Genomic DNA, 18,414 nt, shown 5'->3' with positions numbered 1-18,414 from the left:
TGTTCCAGGTGGGGAGACAAGGAGGACCCAGCAGGAGAGCCACGCAGGAGAGCCCAGAGGAGGCCAGCAGCCCCCTTTAATAATAATAAGGTGACGGGGAGCTCAGATGCTGCTGACAGGTCCCCAATATGTGAGCACTCTCCATATGAGGCAGAGAAGGGACTCCGGAGGCAGACAGGATGTCAGAGGGGCAGGCAGAAGCCAGGGGGATGCTGAGCATGGAACCAGGATGGAGAACCTTCTGGAGAGAGCACTCTGCCCACCCGCAGCATGACCATGTGGCTGGGCTGGCACTGCTGGAACCCAGGCCTGCGGTGGGCGCTGCACGATGGGAGTCTGTTGTCTGTTGTCCCCAACTCAAGTGGCAGCAGGGGCTCCTGAGGGTCAGAGGCAGGGCCTTTCCAGCCCCTCTCCTTGGCTTGCACATGACCAGCTCCTCCCTGGGCCTCTCCACCTGCTCCTCCCTCCTTCTGTGACATCTCTCCAAGTTTCCCCTCCTGACACAGACACCAGTCACACTGGGATAGGACCCATCCTACCCCTGTGTGACCAGATCTTAACTGAGTACCTCTGCCCAACCTTCTTTCCAAACGAGGTCACATCCCAAGGTGCTGGGGGCTCAACACATGGATCTTGGGTTCGGGAGCACGATTCGTCACAGTAGCTTGTGAGAACTCTGGTAATGGGGTGTGAACGTGGGCAGCTCTGGGAAGCTGTGGGGAAGAGTGCAGAGATGAGTGAGCCCCACAGTGAGGAGGTGAGCAACTGTGAGGAGGAGAGACTGTCTTTAAGGACAGCAGACGGGGAGAGAGGGCCAGGAGGTGTAAGGGTGGCCTGAGAAGGCCAGAGTCCGGGCCACCAAAGCCTGGGGACACCAAGCCTGAGGGATGAATGGTCTCTGGAAGGTGGCAGCCCCTCCACTCCTTCCTGGGACACAGCCAGGCAGACAGCAGCTGAGCCTGGGGTGTGCACGGTGGCCGTGGCCTTCCCGGGACGAGAGCAATTCCAGTTGCCATTTGCAGTCCCTGTTGTTTGAACAAGAGCGATGCTCAGCCCCTCAGTCCTAAGCTCAGCAGCGGGTCTTCCTGGCCCTGGGCCTGCAGGTTCCCAGCTCCCTGGGGGTGAGGTGTCCATATGTGTCTGAGCGTCCATGCAAAAGCGCAGTCTCCACCATCCCCTGCACCAGTGGTCCTGGGATGGGGGGCAGGCAGAGATGGGGAGGAAGTGCCCATTAGGGGGAGAGGGGCTCAGAGGGGCCAGAGTCCACAAAAACACAGGTGCTTCAGTTTCCACTTTTAATCAAAAACGCTGCCGTCCTGACAGCGTTTGACTTGGAGGCCCAGGTGGGCTGAGCCCTGCAGTCAAGTTCATCAGGTCCTGGCTGCTGGTGTTGGAAACACCCCAGGGGCCTGATGGCAGGCAGTGTGTCCCCTGCAGCTCTGACGCCTCCTGTGGGAGCAGGGCCCAAAGCCGGACACTCCACGTCTCACCACCGCCCTGATCAGCAGCAGTGGGGACCGTGGGAGCCGGGGTCTGAGGAGGCTTGCTGGATGGGTGGGGACAGCCTGGGAGCCGCGCACCCAGCTGAAAACAACCCCCAGCCTGGGAACGGGATCAGAAATGCCAAGTAGAACCTCAAGCCTGCTTTCTCTTACAAGTGACCAGGTCACAGGAGGCTGAGGAGAGGTTCCCAATCAGTGTGCCCAGAGCACCCCTGCAGGTGGAGGTGTCCTCGAGGGACAGACAGGCGGAGTAAGCACCAGCCCAGGGCAGTGCTCACACCTGCATCCCCAGGAGCACACAGGTGGGGGCACAAACTGACAGAGGGTACTGTCATTTTCTAAATGCAAAATTTTAAATATGTCTTTATATTTGTGCCTAAGTCAACTGTTCTCATTATTCAAGGAAAAGAATATTCAGGCTCGGCTTACAAATAGTTACGTAAACTGATATGAGTGGGAATAACCCATGATGTTCATTTATCTAGTAAAAATAAATACTTAATATTATTTTGCAAAAGGCCCTGTGAAACTGTGACGTTAAATCTTAGTGACAGTTGGTGTGTTTCGTAGGAGTCCCACATTCTAGATAGCTATGGAAATCTGTTTTATTTTTGATGTCACTACGCTTGTGTGGGTCCTCGCAACACTCGAGCTTTGAACCGTGAGAGCCCAGCCAGGCGGTGACCTGTGGGGTGCAGGTGGCTGGGGAGGCTAAGGAGGCCATGGTGAGCATTGTGATGTGTGTCCTCCTGTCACGTGTCTGAGCCGGGCCATCCAACAGTGTCACGGGGCCGAGATGACGTCACAAGGACCTCCCCAACAGCACGGGAGCTCCCCGTTCCCCGGGCTTGCCACTGAGTCAGTGGGTCATTAGCAGTGATGAGCCACGTGACTCAGTGGCCCTTCCCTTTCCAAATGACAAAGACCCGAGGTTAAGAAGCACACCTGGGTGCAGGGCCTGTTCCACCCGCAGGAAGACCAGTCCACATGGACGTGGGAGGGTGGGTTCTCGGTGGGCTCTCGGGTCCAGGCCAGAACCTTCAGGAGGCCAGTGCTGTCCTGGTGCCCTGAGGTCTCCACCAGGCTGTTAAGGGCCTCTGCCTTTTCCCTTCTGCATCTGTGGGGGTAGATTTCCCTCCCGTGCTTCAACCAGAACAGCAGATTGGAATACAGAGGAATGGGCATTTCAGCGTCTGCTTTCTAAGTGGAGAAATTACGTGGTCACAGAAAAAAATAACATAAAACCCGCCGGGCCTGGGCCTCGGGCTTCCTGAAGGCCAGAGCAGGTGTTGTGCTCCAGACACTGGCAAAGGTGTGGTCTGCACGCTGCAGCCTTCCGCGGGCTCTGGCTCCTGTGTTTACCCTGAAGTGCACACAGGAAGACACGGTTTGTGCTCCTGTCCTCATTCCTCCTCCAGCACACACTCCTCCACACTCAGAAAGGAAAAAGGAGGAAGAGGACAAGCACAGTCTCTTGGAAGGAGAGATGTTTGTCCCGCTGGACGGGATCCTGTCACTGAATGTCACCTCTGCTCCTCAGAGGCTTGCTGTCCAGCCCTCCATCCCAGGGAGCCCCACCCTTGAGAGCCACCACCCGCTTCCGTGAACACAAGCAAATCGGTGAATGGGGCGTCGACAGAGGGGACCTCACTGACTTCTGTCTCAATTTTCCTCCTTCTCTGCACAGGAATCTGACTGGCTCTTTTCCTGAGTACCCCAATGTAGAAGACGGAGGTTCTGCTACGATTTTTTCCAACAAGACCCCAGAACAGGTACAAATTTGCCTGAGAAATAAAAGTGTGACTCTACCCCGATCCCGTTCTTGAGATTTCAAGGTTCATGGGTTCCTGGTGTTCTGAGGTCCTGTTATTTTCCTGCTCATATCACTGTGGCGTGCCCTAGGGTGCACATCAACGCATATTCCTGCAGAGTCGTTTCCAAATGAATCCACCCTTTTCCTGTCTGATTGGGAGGAGGTATGATGACCTGCGAAGGAGGTTTCCGTGCTGAAGTCTGAGCAGCCTGACTCAGGTGCCCTCTGTGTCCCTGCCGCCTCTCAGGCCAGGTCCTTCCCCTCCCTCCTGTCCCCAGATCTCACTGCCAGCCGTCCACCCACCGTCCCCCTCGCGTCTCAGCCACTGAGCTCTCAGAGCCTTGGCTCATGGCCAGCTCTCCCCCAGCTCTGAGGGCCTTCCATTAGGACTCTCAGTTAATCCCAAAACGAATGCAGAAATCACACTGAGAGATCAGACAGAGGTTCAGAATATACTGACCAAACCTGACCGAGGAAGACGGAAAGGCTTGGGCAGTAGGCTGGGTAGAAAGCCTCCGTGAAGTGTGAATAAGTGTGAATACACATCAGCTGCCCATCATTTCTATGCAGCTGATGCATTTTCGATCAAAATTAAAGTGGTTTTATATTGACATGCTTATTCACACGTGTATCTGGAAAATGCATGAAATAGCCACACAATTTTTTAAGGAACTATGAGGAAGGGGAATCGTGTTGTAGATATAGATCAAAGAATTTTTAAGGAATCCAGCCCCACAGTATCAGGGAAAGAACTGATCAAGGGCAACTAGGAGAATAACAGGTGACATTCCTTGAGCAGGCTCCGTGTCCCAGAAACTGAGTCGGACACACACTGGAGCTCAGGAACCCAGGATGGACTTTCCCAGGAGCCGAGGAGGAAGGACTCTCAACAAACGACTCGGGATCAGTGGCTCCCCATTTGGCAAGATCACGTAGATCCTGACCTCCCTTAATGCACAAAATAAATTTCAGATGCATTAGATATGTGCATGTAAAATACTAGATCACATATTAACAGAAAAATGTCGGAATATTTAACAGTCAGAGGGTAGGGAATAATGTTAGAAGCAGGTCACTGTAGGAGGAAATCAGCCAGAATACAGATTGTTGTCTACAAGGGCAGAACCCAAAATTGTAAATTCACTTCCAGTCATATCACTACGGGAAGTACTTGGGATACCTGTGATGGTGGACATCAGTTACATTTAGAGTTACTGGAAATTAAGAAGGAAAATCTGAACATCCAGTAGAAAAGAAGCCGAGGAATATCCATGGAATTTTTTTTCAAAAGAAAATTTTTTAGATTCACTTGCAAAGACATTTAAATGTAAAATAATTTTGCTGTATCTCTTTACCTATACAATTGGTAAACATTCAAATCGGGGTAATAAGAAGTCAGCGTGTTGTCCCACTCCTTGGTATTTCTCCAAAAGAACTAAAATCAGTATACTACAGCGATACAGTCACATCAGTTTTTATAGCAGCACAAATTCACAACGGCCAAATTATGGAACCAACCCAGATGCCTGTCAGTAGATGAACGGATTAAGAAAATGTGGTGTGTATACACAATGGAGTTTCACTCAGCCATAAAGAAGAATGAAATTATGGCATTTGCCAGTAAATGGATGGCACTGGAGAACGTCATGCTAAATGCAATGAGCCAGCCTCATAAAGACAAGGTCCAATGTCTGCTCTCACAGCAGAAGCTACAGTAAAATAAGGGAAACCAGGTATCATAAAGATATAAGGAAGATCAGTGGAGTAGAAGAGGAAGATTGAGAGGGAGCTGGAGGGAAAGGGGAGGAAACACAGAATGAACTTAACATAGTCATGATATGTGTGTGAGCATACCACAGGGAGCTGCACCTTTATGTGATGTAAAATGCACCCATCAGAAATAAATACATAGATAAACGAGTGAGAGGAAGATCAGCAGAGTGGAGGAGGGATCGGGGCAGGGACTGGAATGGAGTCCATCAAATTCCATGTATGCATGACTTGGCCAAATGAGCCCAACCACTGTGCATAACTCTAAGGCTCTAATTTAAAAAAAAAAAAAAATACAGTGAAAACAGAAGAAGTCAGTGTGCACAGGGGACAAAGTCACTGTCCTATGCTACTGATGGACACGTGAATTGGCGGGGTACTTTTTAAGGGACAAGTACCAAGTAGACATCAAAAACTTCTTATGTGGATACCCTTTGACTCATAAATGCTATTTGAGGAATTTATACTAAAGAAAACAATAAGACAAATTGTTATAGATCAGAAGTCAACAATTTTTTTTTCCCATTAAGGGTCAGATATTAAATATTTTAGGCCATGGAACAAACATTCTCTGCCATGGCCTCTTGGCAGCCAAAGACAATCAGCGAATGAACAGGCATGGCCATGCGCCAGTGAAACTTCATTTCAAAAGTGGGAAGCAGGCCAGGTCTGGCCCATGCGCCCTCATTTGCTGGCCCCTGCCGTGGAGATTGCAGGAGCTGCTGTCTGCCTGGACCTCCCGCCTCGCCATCTTGAATAAGGAATTGAATGGCTTGAAGCAGAGCCGTGCAGTTAGAACCAGGCTGCAGGTCAGGCCTTGGGTCCTCACCACCCACCCTGCAGCCAGCCTGTCCCTGGGCGCCCTGCCTGGGCCACGAGTCAGACACACGGGCTTCTCTTCAGGCTGCAGAGCCCCCTCCACTTCCCCAGAAGTCACGGTTGTCGGCCCCCCTTCCCCTCCTGCCTTCTCCCCCCACTCTGCAGCACCTGGCCTCTCCACCTTACCACTCCCTGGCCGGTCAGCCGCCCCGTCCTGAGGGACTGCTGTCTCAATCTGGCCGAGGTACCCTCCTCCATGTGTGCAGGTCTTGCCCCTGTGGCTAAATCTTCAGGCACCAGTTGTTCTGAGCCCATGGCAAGCAGGCTGCGTGCTAGCCTGGGAAGGATGCAGGATGTTGTGGACGCAGGATGTGGTGGACTCCAGTCCATCTGAGTGAACCCGGCTTGTCTTTACACGTTTCAGTAGAGCAGAGGGCGGGAGCATTAGCTCTCATGGCAGACGGAGGGAGAGTGGGAGGGGCAGGCGACAACAAGTCCCATCTCCTGCATGCCAGCACACTTTGGGCCCACGGCGCAGGTCGCGGCTCCCCTCTGCCTGCCTCTGCTCCTCTGGAACGTGGTGCTGGCAATACCTCCTCCTGTGCGGGGGCAAAACTTAGGTGCAGTTTGTGTGTGACGCACCTAGAACACAGCGCGTCATATCACAGTCTTTCAGAAAGTCCCACCAGCTGCTGCTGATGGCAGAGTAGTGCTGACCTGGCACATGCTATCGAGGAGTGAAGAGACGGCAGGCCAGCACAGCCGCCGTGACAGCACCCAGTGGCCATGTTTGTCTTTCTAAAACATGAAAGTAGAACAAATGCTTTTTATGAAATGAGGTTAACGGTAACTCAGAACCCTCCAAAGGACTTGTATCCAGAGCATACAGAGTGCTCTGAGACCCCAAACACGAGACAAAGGCCCCAATCCAAAAATGGGCAAAAAGCTTGAACAGACAATGTAAAAAGAAGATTTGTGAAGAGCAAATCAGCATGTGGAGGATGCTCAACATCCCTGGTCCTTAGGGTGGTGACCGGGAGACCACAGGGGACAGTGTCTCCCACTCACTAGGATGAAAATCATGAAAAAGACAAGCCCCCAAAGCTGGGGACTGGAGGAAAAGAAGCCCTCAGCGTGGCTGCTGGGACCGCTTTGGAAAACAGTTCGACAGCTTCCTGGAAGTTCAACATGAGCTGACCACACGGCCCAGAAGTTTCGCTCTTAGGACCCTTTCCAAGAGAAATGAAAACATATGCCCACATAAAGAATGTGCACGAACCTTCATAGCAGTGTAAGTCACGATAGCCAAGAATTTGAAGCAGCCTCGATGCCCATCAGTGGGATGGGAGACATGGGGCATTAGCCGCACAGTGGAATATTATTTGGTAATAAAAAGGAACGCACAGCTGGTATCCACGACAGCGTAGGTGATGAGAGAAAGAAGCCAGAAATGGCTGACACTGAACCGTCTGCGTCTGTCATGCAGAACATCCAGAGAAAGCAGGTCCCTGGAGACAGAAGGCAGGCTGGGGCTTGCTGGGAAAGAGGGAGGGCGAAGGCAACAACAGTGGACATGAGGGATCTTCCTGGGTGACGGAAATGTCCTAAAAGTGACACCACCTGACTAATTTGCTGAATTGTACATTCAGAATAGGTGACTGTAGAATATGTAAAATATGCCACAGTAAAGTCACACTTAAAAATAGAAATGGGCAGTGGGCCAGATTTGCAGAGCTGTAGGAGTCCTTTATGGATTAGAAAAATGATTTCTTGGGCTAGGGCCTCAGTTGGTAGAGAGCTTGCCTCACATGCACAAGGCCCTGGGTTCAAGTCCCAGCACCACAAAAAAAAAAAAAGATAATAATAAGGATGATGATTTCTTGTCTGCGATGCTCATTGTGAGTGTTTACATGTGTACACACACATACACACACACACACACACACACACACCTCACAATGGTAGTGAAAGTGCACATCTAATTCTGGAAGATTTTGCATAGTTAAGGAGCATGAGAAAATAAATTCAATACTGACCTCTCAAAAAAAAAAATCTGAAACAACTACAAGGCATATCCTTTTCCACCGAGGTGGTTGACAGATACCATGCACTATGATAGCAAGGATGCAGAGGCAGCCCCTTCCTTCATCGTGGTGAAAGGATGAATTTGTCCAACCCAGGAGAGTGTCACAGAGGTACATACTCCTGATCCAGCATTTCACTTTTAAGAATTTATCCTGCAGATACACTTGCACCTGAAAAATGATGTCTGCATGTACTTATTCATGGCAACAAGACGCTTTTCTGTCTGCATTATGAAATTCATAGGCAGGATTTATCCTTGGGGTGCAAGGATAGCTCAACGTATGCAAATCAGTCACATTAGCAGAAGGAGGGATACAAATCATGTAATTATCTTTCTAAATACATAAAAAGCATTTGACGAAATTACACATTCTTTCATGATACAACTCAACAAATTAGGTATGGTATGAACTTATCTTAATACAATAAAGGCCTCAATATGAAAAGCCCACAGCTTAACCTCATTACCAGTGGCAAAAACTGGATGCGCTTCCTCTAAGATCAGGAACAAGACAGGGGTGCCCATTTTTGCATCTTCTGTTCAAAATAGTTCCAGATCTATAAATTAGGAAAAAATAAAGGAGGGAAATTGTCTCAGTGAACAACGTTATCTTTTATAGAAAACACTGTAGACCCCTCAAAATCCTGTGATAACTAACAAGTATATCATAAAATTTCAGGTACAAAATCAACATTAAAAAATTAGTAGCATTTCTGTACACTAACAATGAACTCTCTAAAAATGAAATCCAGAAAACAATCCTATCTACAATAGCATCAAGAAATAAAATTTAGGAATAAGTTTAAAAGGGTGTGAAAGATCCATATACTGAAAACTATAAAACATTGATGAAGAAATTGAAGACACAGATACATGGAAAACTATATTGTGTCTGTGGATTTGAAGAACTAATATTGTTAAGATATCTATACTACCCAGGCAATCTACAGATTCCGTGCAATCCCTATCAAAACTCTAAGAACATTTTTCACAGAAATAAAAAACAATCCTAAAATTCATCAGGAACCAGGAAAGACCACAAACAGCAGAGCAATCTTGAGCAAGGAGAACGGATCTGGAGGCATCGCACTTCCTGACTTCAAAACCTGTCACAAGGCTGCCATGAAACGGCCTCGTGGTGGCACAACAAGACGTAAACGAGTGGGACAGAATCGAGAGCCCGGGCGCCAGCCCACACACCACCAGTGCCAGTCTTCCCTGGAGGGACCAAGGACGAGAGTGGGAAAGGACAGTCTCCTCCACGCACGGCACTGGGAAGATGTCGTTATGGTGTGGATCTGAATGTCCAAAAGCTCGGGCCACAGTGTAGCACTGTTCAGAGGTGGGCCCTTGGGAGGCGATGGGGTCACCAGGGTGCTGACCTCATGGGTGGATTGATCCTCGTGGGGATTCATAGTTTTATGGGAGGTGATGGAAACTTAGGAGGCGAGACCTAGTTGGAGGAAGTAGGTCACTGACTGGGAAAACCCTCAAAGGGTGTTTTGTCCCTGGCACCTTCCTCTTGCTCTCTCTCCATGCTTCCTGGCCACCGTGAGGTGAGCAGCTCCGCCATGCTCTCTGCACCAGGATATTCAGCCTCACCGCAGGCCCAAAGCAATGGGCCCAGGGACCAAGCACTGAAACGTCTGCAACTATGAGCCAAAATGAATCTTTCTTTCTTTACGTTTGTTTATCTCAGGTGTTTTGTCACGGTGACTGAAGCTAACACAGAATGAAACTGGACCCTTATGCCACACTATGTACAAAAACCAACTCAAAATGAATTAAAGATTTGAACATAAACACCAGAATCTGTTGCTACCCTGAGAAGACATAGGGTGGAAGCTCCGCGGCATGATTCTGGGAAAAGGATTTCTAGATATGACCCCAGAAGCACAGAGAGCAAAAATAAAAACAGACAGACAGGACTACATCAAACTAAAAAGCCTTCTACACAGCACAGGAAATAGTTCACAAAGCCAAGGGACAACCTCAGCATGGGGAGGTGGGAATACATCTGATAAGAGGTCAATATCCAGAATATATAGGAAATCAACTCAATAGCAAGAAAACAGTCCAATTAGAAATGAGCACAAGACCTGAGTAGACATTTCTCAAAGACATACCAATGGCCAAGAGACCTATCTATGGACAGCATGTTCAACGTCAAGAAGAAATGCAAATTGCAGTCACACTGAGGTCCCACCTCACACCTGTTAGGATGGCCGGTCCCCAAAAGATGAAAGGTAACAAGCACAGGTGAGGGAAAAACGGAGGAAAGGGAGCCGTGTCCAGTGTGGGAATGCATCCAGTGCAGCCACCGAGAAAGACAGTCGGAGAACCCGCAAAACACTGAAAACAGGGCTGACACCGGGTGACAGGGTCTTTAAATTTGTATTCTCCAGAGGCTGCCCGAATACCCTCTTTGCTCACAATTGTGTGATCTGAGTAAGTGTCCCCGGAGGCCATCTGTTGAAGCCTTGGTCTCCAGACAGTGGCGCTGCACTTAGGAGGTGGTAGAACCTTCAGGAGGTGGGTCTTAGTGAAGGGCAGCCAGGTCACTGGGGTGTGTTCTAGAAAGGGGTACCTGGGGCCCTGCCCCCTTCTTCTCTGTCTCTTTGGCTTCCTGAGTGCCACCCGGCATGCTCCCACCTGACCCGCTGCCTCCTCACAGGCCCCAAAACAATGGGGTCAACTGACCACGCTGATAGCCAGAATAAACCTTTCCTCTTTTTAATTTGATCATCTCAGATATTTGTTACAGCAATGGAAAGCTGATTAATACAATGATAACGTTGCTTTTTACACTTTAAACCTTAAAAACTAGGCCTCAAAGAATAACGTAGTTAAATATAAAAAATACAATCCTAGAAGGTAAACTTCCGCACTTTAGGAAACCACTGACAAGGCATGATGGAATAGAGTTTATCCCCAGGAAGATGGTTTGGCACAATATACTAGAGGTAAACTGGTATCTTTGTCTTACCTCCTCAACTCCAATTATTTTAGTTGCATACCTCTGTCTTCAGAGTATCCACTGTGCTGAATTTGGAGTATGTTATTCCCAAGTATTCTTTATATTTGGACTCTATACATATGTTCCTGAAAATGTAGGTCACAAACTTTTAATTAACCACAGGTGTTTCATGCCATAGAATAGAATGACCTGTGTCCCTCTAGCACATCTGGCCTCTTTTCTGTCTAGGCTATAAAACTGATCCCAGTTGGCACCCATTCAAATCCAGCTCAGCTACTCACTAGCAGTGTTTCTCTGACGGACTCACTGGGCTCTTTGCATCCCAGCTCCCTCATTTATAAACTGGTGGTGACAGCACCTCCCCCGGCGTGTCCCACAGTAAAGAGCTCAGCCTTGTGAGGTCTCGGAGCTGTGTCTGGCACACCATTGGTGCTTGTACGGGGGGTTGGCTTCCTTCTGGAGCCAAGGAAGCACCTCAGAGAGGTCACACAGCTTGGCTCAGTCAGGACCTGCAGGGAGCGGAGCCCGAGGGCCAAGCCAGGGCGACCTGCCCTGGTCACCCTGGTGTCCCCAGCACTCACAGCTCCCAATGGCAAAGAGTGATGCCCACTGAACGCACGTCCCACTCCCTGAGTTGCATGATGCTCCCCAGACCTGTCCTCATCCTCCTAGTGTCAGTCCAGGTGTGATGGGAGGGAGGTACTGTTGAAAGGGAATTTTACATTTTATCGGAAATACAAATTATATCTTGGGTGAAGAAAGAGAACTCATGGAAAGGGGAAGTTATTTGGAGAACTCCTGTCACCATCGGGGTCCAGGCTGGAAGTGGCATCCTCAACTGGCAGGTCGAGGCGGGGCGTGCCCGGCTGCTGCTGGACGTTGAGGGGGCCCACATGTGTGGAGTTTGAGGAACCCCTGGAGCAGGGGCAGCTCTGAGCTAGGGGCACCTGGACTCACAAGGGTCCAGCTCTGCACAGCCCCTCTGGGCCCCTCTGCTGCCTCCCACAGACAAGTCAGCTCTACTAGATGGCGGCCCTGCCACCCCCGGGGCTCATCCCCGCCCAGAGCAGGCAGAGAAGGGTCCCGACAGCAGGTCACTCCAGACAGGAGCGACCTGGCCCACTGCTGCTTGAGGGCTGTGATTGTTGGGTTGTTTTCCAGGTGATTGAAGACATCCTTGCAAGCCAAGAAGAGGAAGAAAAGAACAAGAAGAAGGGGAAGGGGAAGAAGGCCAAGAAGGAGGAGAAGAAGAAGGTGGTGAAGGAGAAGCCCAAGGTAAAGGTGAGCCGTCCAGAGGTGGTTCCTTTTTCCCAGCGCCCCTTTTGAACTCTCCTGAGACGGCAGGCTCTCGTTTCCTAGGGAGACCATTCCAACCTCCAGGTCCCTACTTTGACTTTTGTTGATGGACCTCAGTGGCCACATTTTCCACGACTTAAACTCTCAGGATAAGTGACGGGCTCGCGACTCAGAAGTTGCAGAGCTTTGAATTTTCATTCCTCAAAACAAATTACCCCCTAATCTTTCCTCAAAGATGGGGTGGAGAGAAGGAAAACACCCTTTACAAACCAAGTCACCTCCCGAAAATCAGAATAACCGTGTCTAATTTAGCCCACATACATTTGTTGAAATCTGTCACTCACGGTGACTGTCCAGAGGAAGCCAGAGTCCACACGGTGTCACTGGGCCTGCCTGGTGGGGTGGAGAGGAGGGTGCGCCCCGCCAGGCGCTGCTACGTTGCCGTGGTTGTTGGAGGGGCTTCATCTTTGCGCACGTGGGGGGGGGGGCGTCCCCAGGGCTGTCGAGAGCTCTGGGTGTGAACTCTGTTGTGGGAAGTGGAGCTCACACCTCAAGATGGCACCGTCCTCTGTGTAAGAGTTTACTGTACAGCCAGTGCTGCCTCGCAGCTGACCAGAAGTGTCCTCTGCATCACCTCCAGAGTGGGCCCCCAAAGCTGTGATCCCACTGTGACTCAGCCAGCCAGAACATTGAGTCCCTGAGGGTCGTGACCCCGGTGACCCTGTTTAGAGGCAGAGACCAGCTGCGGCTCAGGCAGCGGGGGGCTTGCTCCTGGTGCTCCAGGACACGGCCACAGTCAACCCTCAGACTCGGGGACTTCCCCGTGGGAGAAGCAACAAGGCGGACGGACAGACTGTGCCTGGGAACCCTGGGCCAGGTTACAGTGGGAGAAAGGGCTGGGCCAAGGGACATGTGAGCAAGAGCCAGAGTGAGAAGGTGGACATAAACCGTCAATGCCCCCATCTGCACACACACAGGGGAGACCGTGGGGACAAGGACCAGCACATCGCCAAAAGCCCCTGGCACGACTGGCGCTGGCCAGCTGGACGTGACCATCCTTCCCCTTGCCGCGCCCCTCTGATGAGCAGCAGGTCCTTCATCGGCCTCGTTGGTACTTGCTGCTTTCTTTAGCCATGTCTTCTTGTGGGCCGCAACCAAGTCAAGATGGCGCCTGGCAGTCTGCCAGGAGGAGTGGTTTGTGAGGCAACGCCACCGAGCCATTAAGATGGAGGGATTCCTTATTGGCTGACTGCTGTATCTGGATGATGCTGACTGAGTCAAGCTGGGTGTCATCCGTTAGGTATATAGACCTCTGCTGTCCCGCATTAAAGCGGCTCTCGCTACCTTGAGTTCCCGCTCAGTTCCCCCTGAGTTTTCCCTACAATAAAGCAATTCCCGCTTCAATCTTCAAGTTGCTTGTCACCTCCCGGCTATTTTGCCCAGCCGGACTGTGGCAATGTCCCATTATTGTCCCACAATAGTCAAAAGAAGAGACACTCCCCCCTTGTTGCTCATTTGGGGCCTGACCCAAGCCGCTGGCAGCAGAGGCCCTTGATGCCCTCTCAGAACCAAGGCAGTGGATCCCGGGTCCCTGGGGCCAGCGCCAACAGCACACAGCACCACTGCCCCCCACATTTCACAGCGAATCAGCTCCAGTCTTAAGGAGCCCCTCCTGTGAGTTACACCCCTGCTGGGGCAGCCAGCATCCAAGGACCACCAGGTGACAGCACCAAAACCCAGCCCCAGCACGTGCCACCGGGACAGATGGGAAGGGTTCTCCTGCCTCCTGAGATGAGCCGACGGCTCTCTGGCAACTGCGTCAGAGTTCGGCTTCTCTCTCTGCTTCCTTCACCCATCTCTTATGAGTGATGCTCCCATTAGACCTCGGCCTCAGCCGCCACCTGAGTGTTTCAGGAAGCTCGGCCCAAGAGAGCACCCAGTGCCCCACCGGCCTGCCTGGACCAGAGTTCTCACTTGCTTTAGTGGGGAAGGACAACTCACTGGGCACAGTTAACCTTTAGAACCTCTTCTCACTCTGCAAGATAATTTTGAAGCACCTACAAATAAGGAGAATTGGAAGAATTTCAATTTTATTGTAAGCATCTTTTCCTCTAAATATGCATGAGGGACTTTACACTTGCAAATTTAAAAAATTCACTGTTAGTGAAGCTTGCTCCATAAAAATCTGAATTTATCAGCCATGCAATCTGGTCATTGGTGGGTGAAGGGATTTTATTAACTAGCCATTAAAAGACTCAATTAATGATGAACAGTTTGGGACAAAAGCAAAGTTTAAGAGCATCAGCATTTATGAAGTACTTACAAATGAAAGGGAAAATGCTTCAGAATTACTTTTAAATTAATGTCTTCATGGAAAGTACAGATCTACAAAGGGATGCTGTGATTAGTAAAAGAAGAAATGGTAATCTCTAATGAAAATAATGCATTTAAATTATATTACCAAACTTTTTTGAAGATCAAATTAACCTTTTGGTGGAGTCTTTAAAATTATTCTTTGATCATTTGTAGAGTTTCTAGAACCCTTCCTGAGACCAGCTATTCCAATTCTTGTGTGGGGATTTGTATTTTGATGTGTAGAAAAATACATCTGAGAGTCTTCATGATTGGACAGCAAGACAGGGGAGAGACCACAGGAGTTCTAGTGACTTTGCATAGGTCCTGGGTTACCTGCCCCTGCCGTCACACAGCAGCCAGGCTGTGGGATTGTTCTTGAGGGGATCTTATAATTTATGACTTATTGATCACCAGGCAGAAAATGTGGGAAGACCTCATATTAAAAGACGAGATAGGATCATCTCTTCAACCAACTTCTTTTAATCAAAAAAGTATCTTTTTTTAATAAAAAAGGGCACTTTTTATATGTCCTAGGCTTCCTTTGTTTTCCTGCCTTTTCTTCTTATCTTTCTCCTTCCTGCGTAAGTGACTAGGCCCAGGACTAGGCCCAGGAGTGCTGGTGGGACGGTGGGACGGTGGGACGTGTGATGGCCCAAAGGTGGGACACAGGTGGGCTGAAGGGGCAAGGGCAGGATGGGGCAGCCCAGGACACCTTAGTTAACCACCTTCTGGCTCCCTGTAGGAAGGGGCAGTTCCTGGGACGGTCACCTTGTAACAGGCTGGAGCAGGGCAGGTTCTCGGTCAGGGAGGAGGAAGGGCTCTGAAGGAAGTCACATTTCAGTCCCTCGGGGGACAGTCCCCAACATCCCAGACTCAAAATTGGCCTCCTTGATCCACCTGACTGGATCTACCTGTCTATACTGCCTGCCTGTCTCATTCTGGCTTCAGTTGGACCTCACCAAATTCAAAACCTTTTGCCCTGTGAATGGCCCAGTGCAGAGGGTGAGAACACAAGCTGTAGATTGGGAGAAAATATTTGCAAACTGTCTAACAAAGGATTGGTATTCATAGTATAGAAAGAATTCTCAAAATTTAACAGAATAAAAACAATTTTCATTGGACCTTGGTTTTAAATCAAAATTGTTAAGGATTGCACAGGAGGAGTAAGGGGACTCATGCGGTCACCAGGACCTTTTTTCCAAACCTCTGACCGACTCTGCAGAATTGCTTTCACTTTTTCTCAAAGTCTGTGAGGTGGACCTCACGTTGGCTTTGGAAACAAAAACAACAGAAATGGAACACTAGGAAGTGCATTCTTCAACTTTTTTCTCTTCTTCTTTTTTCCCAAGTCACATATTAAACCATTTGGAATTACTTCTAATGTTTTAAACCAGAACATAACACATGATTTGTCACATGAATGCTAGAGTCTTCTCTAAATTCACTGCAGCCAGTGAATTTAGACTTAACTAGTGCTAAATTCTTCTGGGAACACCCTTGGATCTAGACACTGCACAATTAGCTTTGCAAGTTCTCATCTGTGAGGCCACCCAGCTGTGTCTGACCGCTGTCCCTCCTCTCCAGGCTCTTGGCCCAAGACATATGTGGAGCACCTCTGTACCCACTGTGATGCAGCAAGAGAGGGTGATGTGGAGAAGGGAGAAGCTGAGCACTTGAGCTATTGAAAGAATGGGGTCCTCACCAGAGAACAGAGACCCCAATGGGTATACCCCCAGAAAAAGGTACATGAACTTGTATGTGGAACTGCATTCTCTGGGAGAAAGGCATGTGAGCCTTCTCTGTTTTAAGGGGTCTCTCTCCCTTATCAACCCAAGAAGCACCGCCTAGAGAAAGGACACGTTTGGTCACTCAGAAGGGCCACAGGAAGAAGAGGAACACCTGGAGAGGAGACTGGTGGCCTGCAGGCCCTGGAGCCTCTGTGGAGTCATGGAGCGTTAGTCAGGAGGTCTCTGGGGCTCCACTCTTAACCCAGGTCTGCCTGGCTCTGTGGCTGCCACGTGACCAGGAGGGACCATTGCCTTTAGCCAAAGCCCCTGCCCCTCTGCTGCCATCTTCTGTCTTCCCTGCAGCATCCAGAAGGACCCTGAATTCTGATGGCACCAACCATAGCACTTGGAACCCAGAGCGGTGCACTTGTCACCTCTGGAGGAAGGGATGAGCTCAGGACTTCACTGAGGCGCATCAGCAAGGTGGACTGGCCGCACTGACAATGCTGGAGGAATCCGTAGTGCTGAGGGGGGTTCTGGGTGTTGCAAGTGGAACTGTAGGAAGGTGAGGGGCGGAAGCAGAGGAGCTGGCTCCAGAACTCTCCACTCCTGCCGGGAGCTCAGGACAGATGCAGGGAGACTGGTTGTGTAGGCATGGACATGCCCTGTGCAGGAGGCCCTGTAGAGGACAGGGGTGGGTGTGCTGTAAAGAACCCATGTGGCGTAGGGGAAAATCTGGGCTCAGCTACACTTTGGGACAGGAGAAAGGGTGAGACCAATGAGGGGCCAGGAACAGCCCGGAAAGCAGGATGACGTTCAGCACCGTGGAGTCCCAGGGTACTTGCCCAGGTGTGTGAATTTCTGCAAGAACAGGAAGGTTCTCCTTCTGCACATCCACAGTGAGCAGGGAGAGCTGAGGACGTGGTGGAGGCAGAGCCAGGAGGCTCTGTGAGGAGGGAGGCCCTCTTGGGTCAAAGCTGCACAGAGCGAGGTGGCTGTGCGGGGGCCTAGAGGGGGCTGCCCAGGACTCAGTGGTCCAAGGCCCTGCCACAACCAGGGCCACCAGGTCAGAACCAGACACAGCAGGTCTCAGCTATCACCTTTCCCTGATGACCCAGGTGCCAATGTCCAGAGGCTTCATTTCCCAGGCCCCTTCCCCAATCCCACCCCACCGTCCTGTCAAGCACTCCGCAATACTTACCACCTCAGCTGGACGCGCTCAGTGCGCGGGAACGCATAGGTTCCTGTGCCAGTCACGGTGGCTCTCCAGAGAAACAGAACCAGTGGGGGAGGGGAAGAGAACCGCCAGGAGATAGAGGTGAGGGGTGTGTGTGTATGTGTGTGAGTGTGTATGAGAGAGAGAGAGAGAGAGAGAGAGAGAGAGAGAGAGAGAGAGAGAGAGAGACGACCATGGGCCATCTGCCAGCTCAAAGCCAGTGGCATAGTCTGTGTCCTGAGAGCCAGGAGCCTGCTGTGGGTGCGACTGCGTCCCAGCTCAGGCAGCCAGGCTCCGGTGGGCCTTCCTCCACCTTTGGGTCCTCTTCAGGGCTCCAGGGACCAGATGATGCCACCCTCAGTGGGGAGGGCCGTCCAGGTCCCCCAGTCCACTGGTTCAAATGCTGACCTATTCCAGAAGCACTCTCACAGATACACCCGGAAATAGTGTTCAACCAGATAGCTAGGCATCGCGTGGTCCCCTCAAAGTGACAAGTAAAATTAACTGTCTCAGTTTTTGAGTAGTTAAAAAAAAAAAACACCATAAATAAAAATCACTTGGAACCCATCACACAAGATTAACCATCATTAACTTGCTGGTGTTATCTTTCCAGAAGTTTCTTCACGCATGAATGTGAACTGCTTTCTTGTAACACACTGTTCCCACTGGTCACTGACTGTAACATCCTGTGATGGGATCTGGAGTCGGGAAAGGGGAGGAAGTGCCAAGGAGGAGGTTGATTTCCACTCTGGAGACTGAGAGCCCCATGTCAGGGAGTCCTCATGCAGTGGGTCAGCCGGGGCACAGGATGGGGGCAGCTCTCCCAGCTGTGAAGCCTGTTGCCAGAGCAGAG

The 18,414-nt window shown here is 50.4% G+C and overlaps 1 protein-coding gene across 4 annotated transcripts in view; it reads left to right on the top strand.

The window, feature by feature from the left end:
* DRC11 (dynein regulatory complex subunit 11) overlaps positions 1 to 18,414 on the top strand; it is a 129,787-nt gene that overhangs the window by 54,856 nt on the left and 56,517 nt on the right. For 3 of the 4 annotated variants that reach the window (XM_081262130.1, XM_081262128.1, XM_081262131.1), the window contains exons 7-8: positions 3,190 to 3,274; positions 12,129 to 12,248. In XM_081262130.1, the coding sequence (XP_081118256.1) occupies positions 3,190 to 3,274; positions 12,129 to 12,248 (205 nt within the window). The remainder of the gene's footprint in view (positions 1 to 3,189; positions 3,275 to 12,128; positions 12,249 to 18,414) is intronic. The other variant, XM_081262129.1, reaches the window with a different exon arrangement.

Source organism: Spermophilus citellus (genome assembly GCF_964194105.1).
Source record: "Spermophilus citellus genome assembly, chromosome: 11".
NCBI classification, from domain to species: domain Eukaryota; kingdom Metazoa; phylum Chordata; class Mammalia; order Rodentia; family Sciuridae; genus Spermophilus; species Spermophilus citellus.
This window is presented reverse-complemented; position numbering and strand designations above follow the sequence as displayed.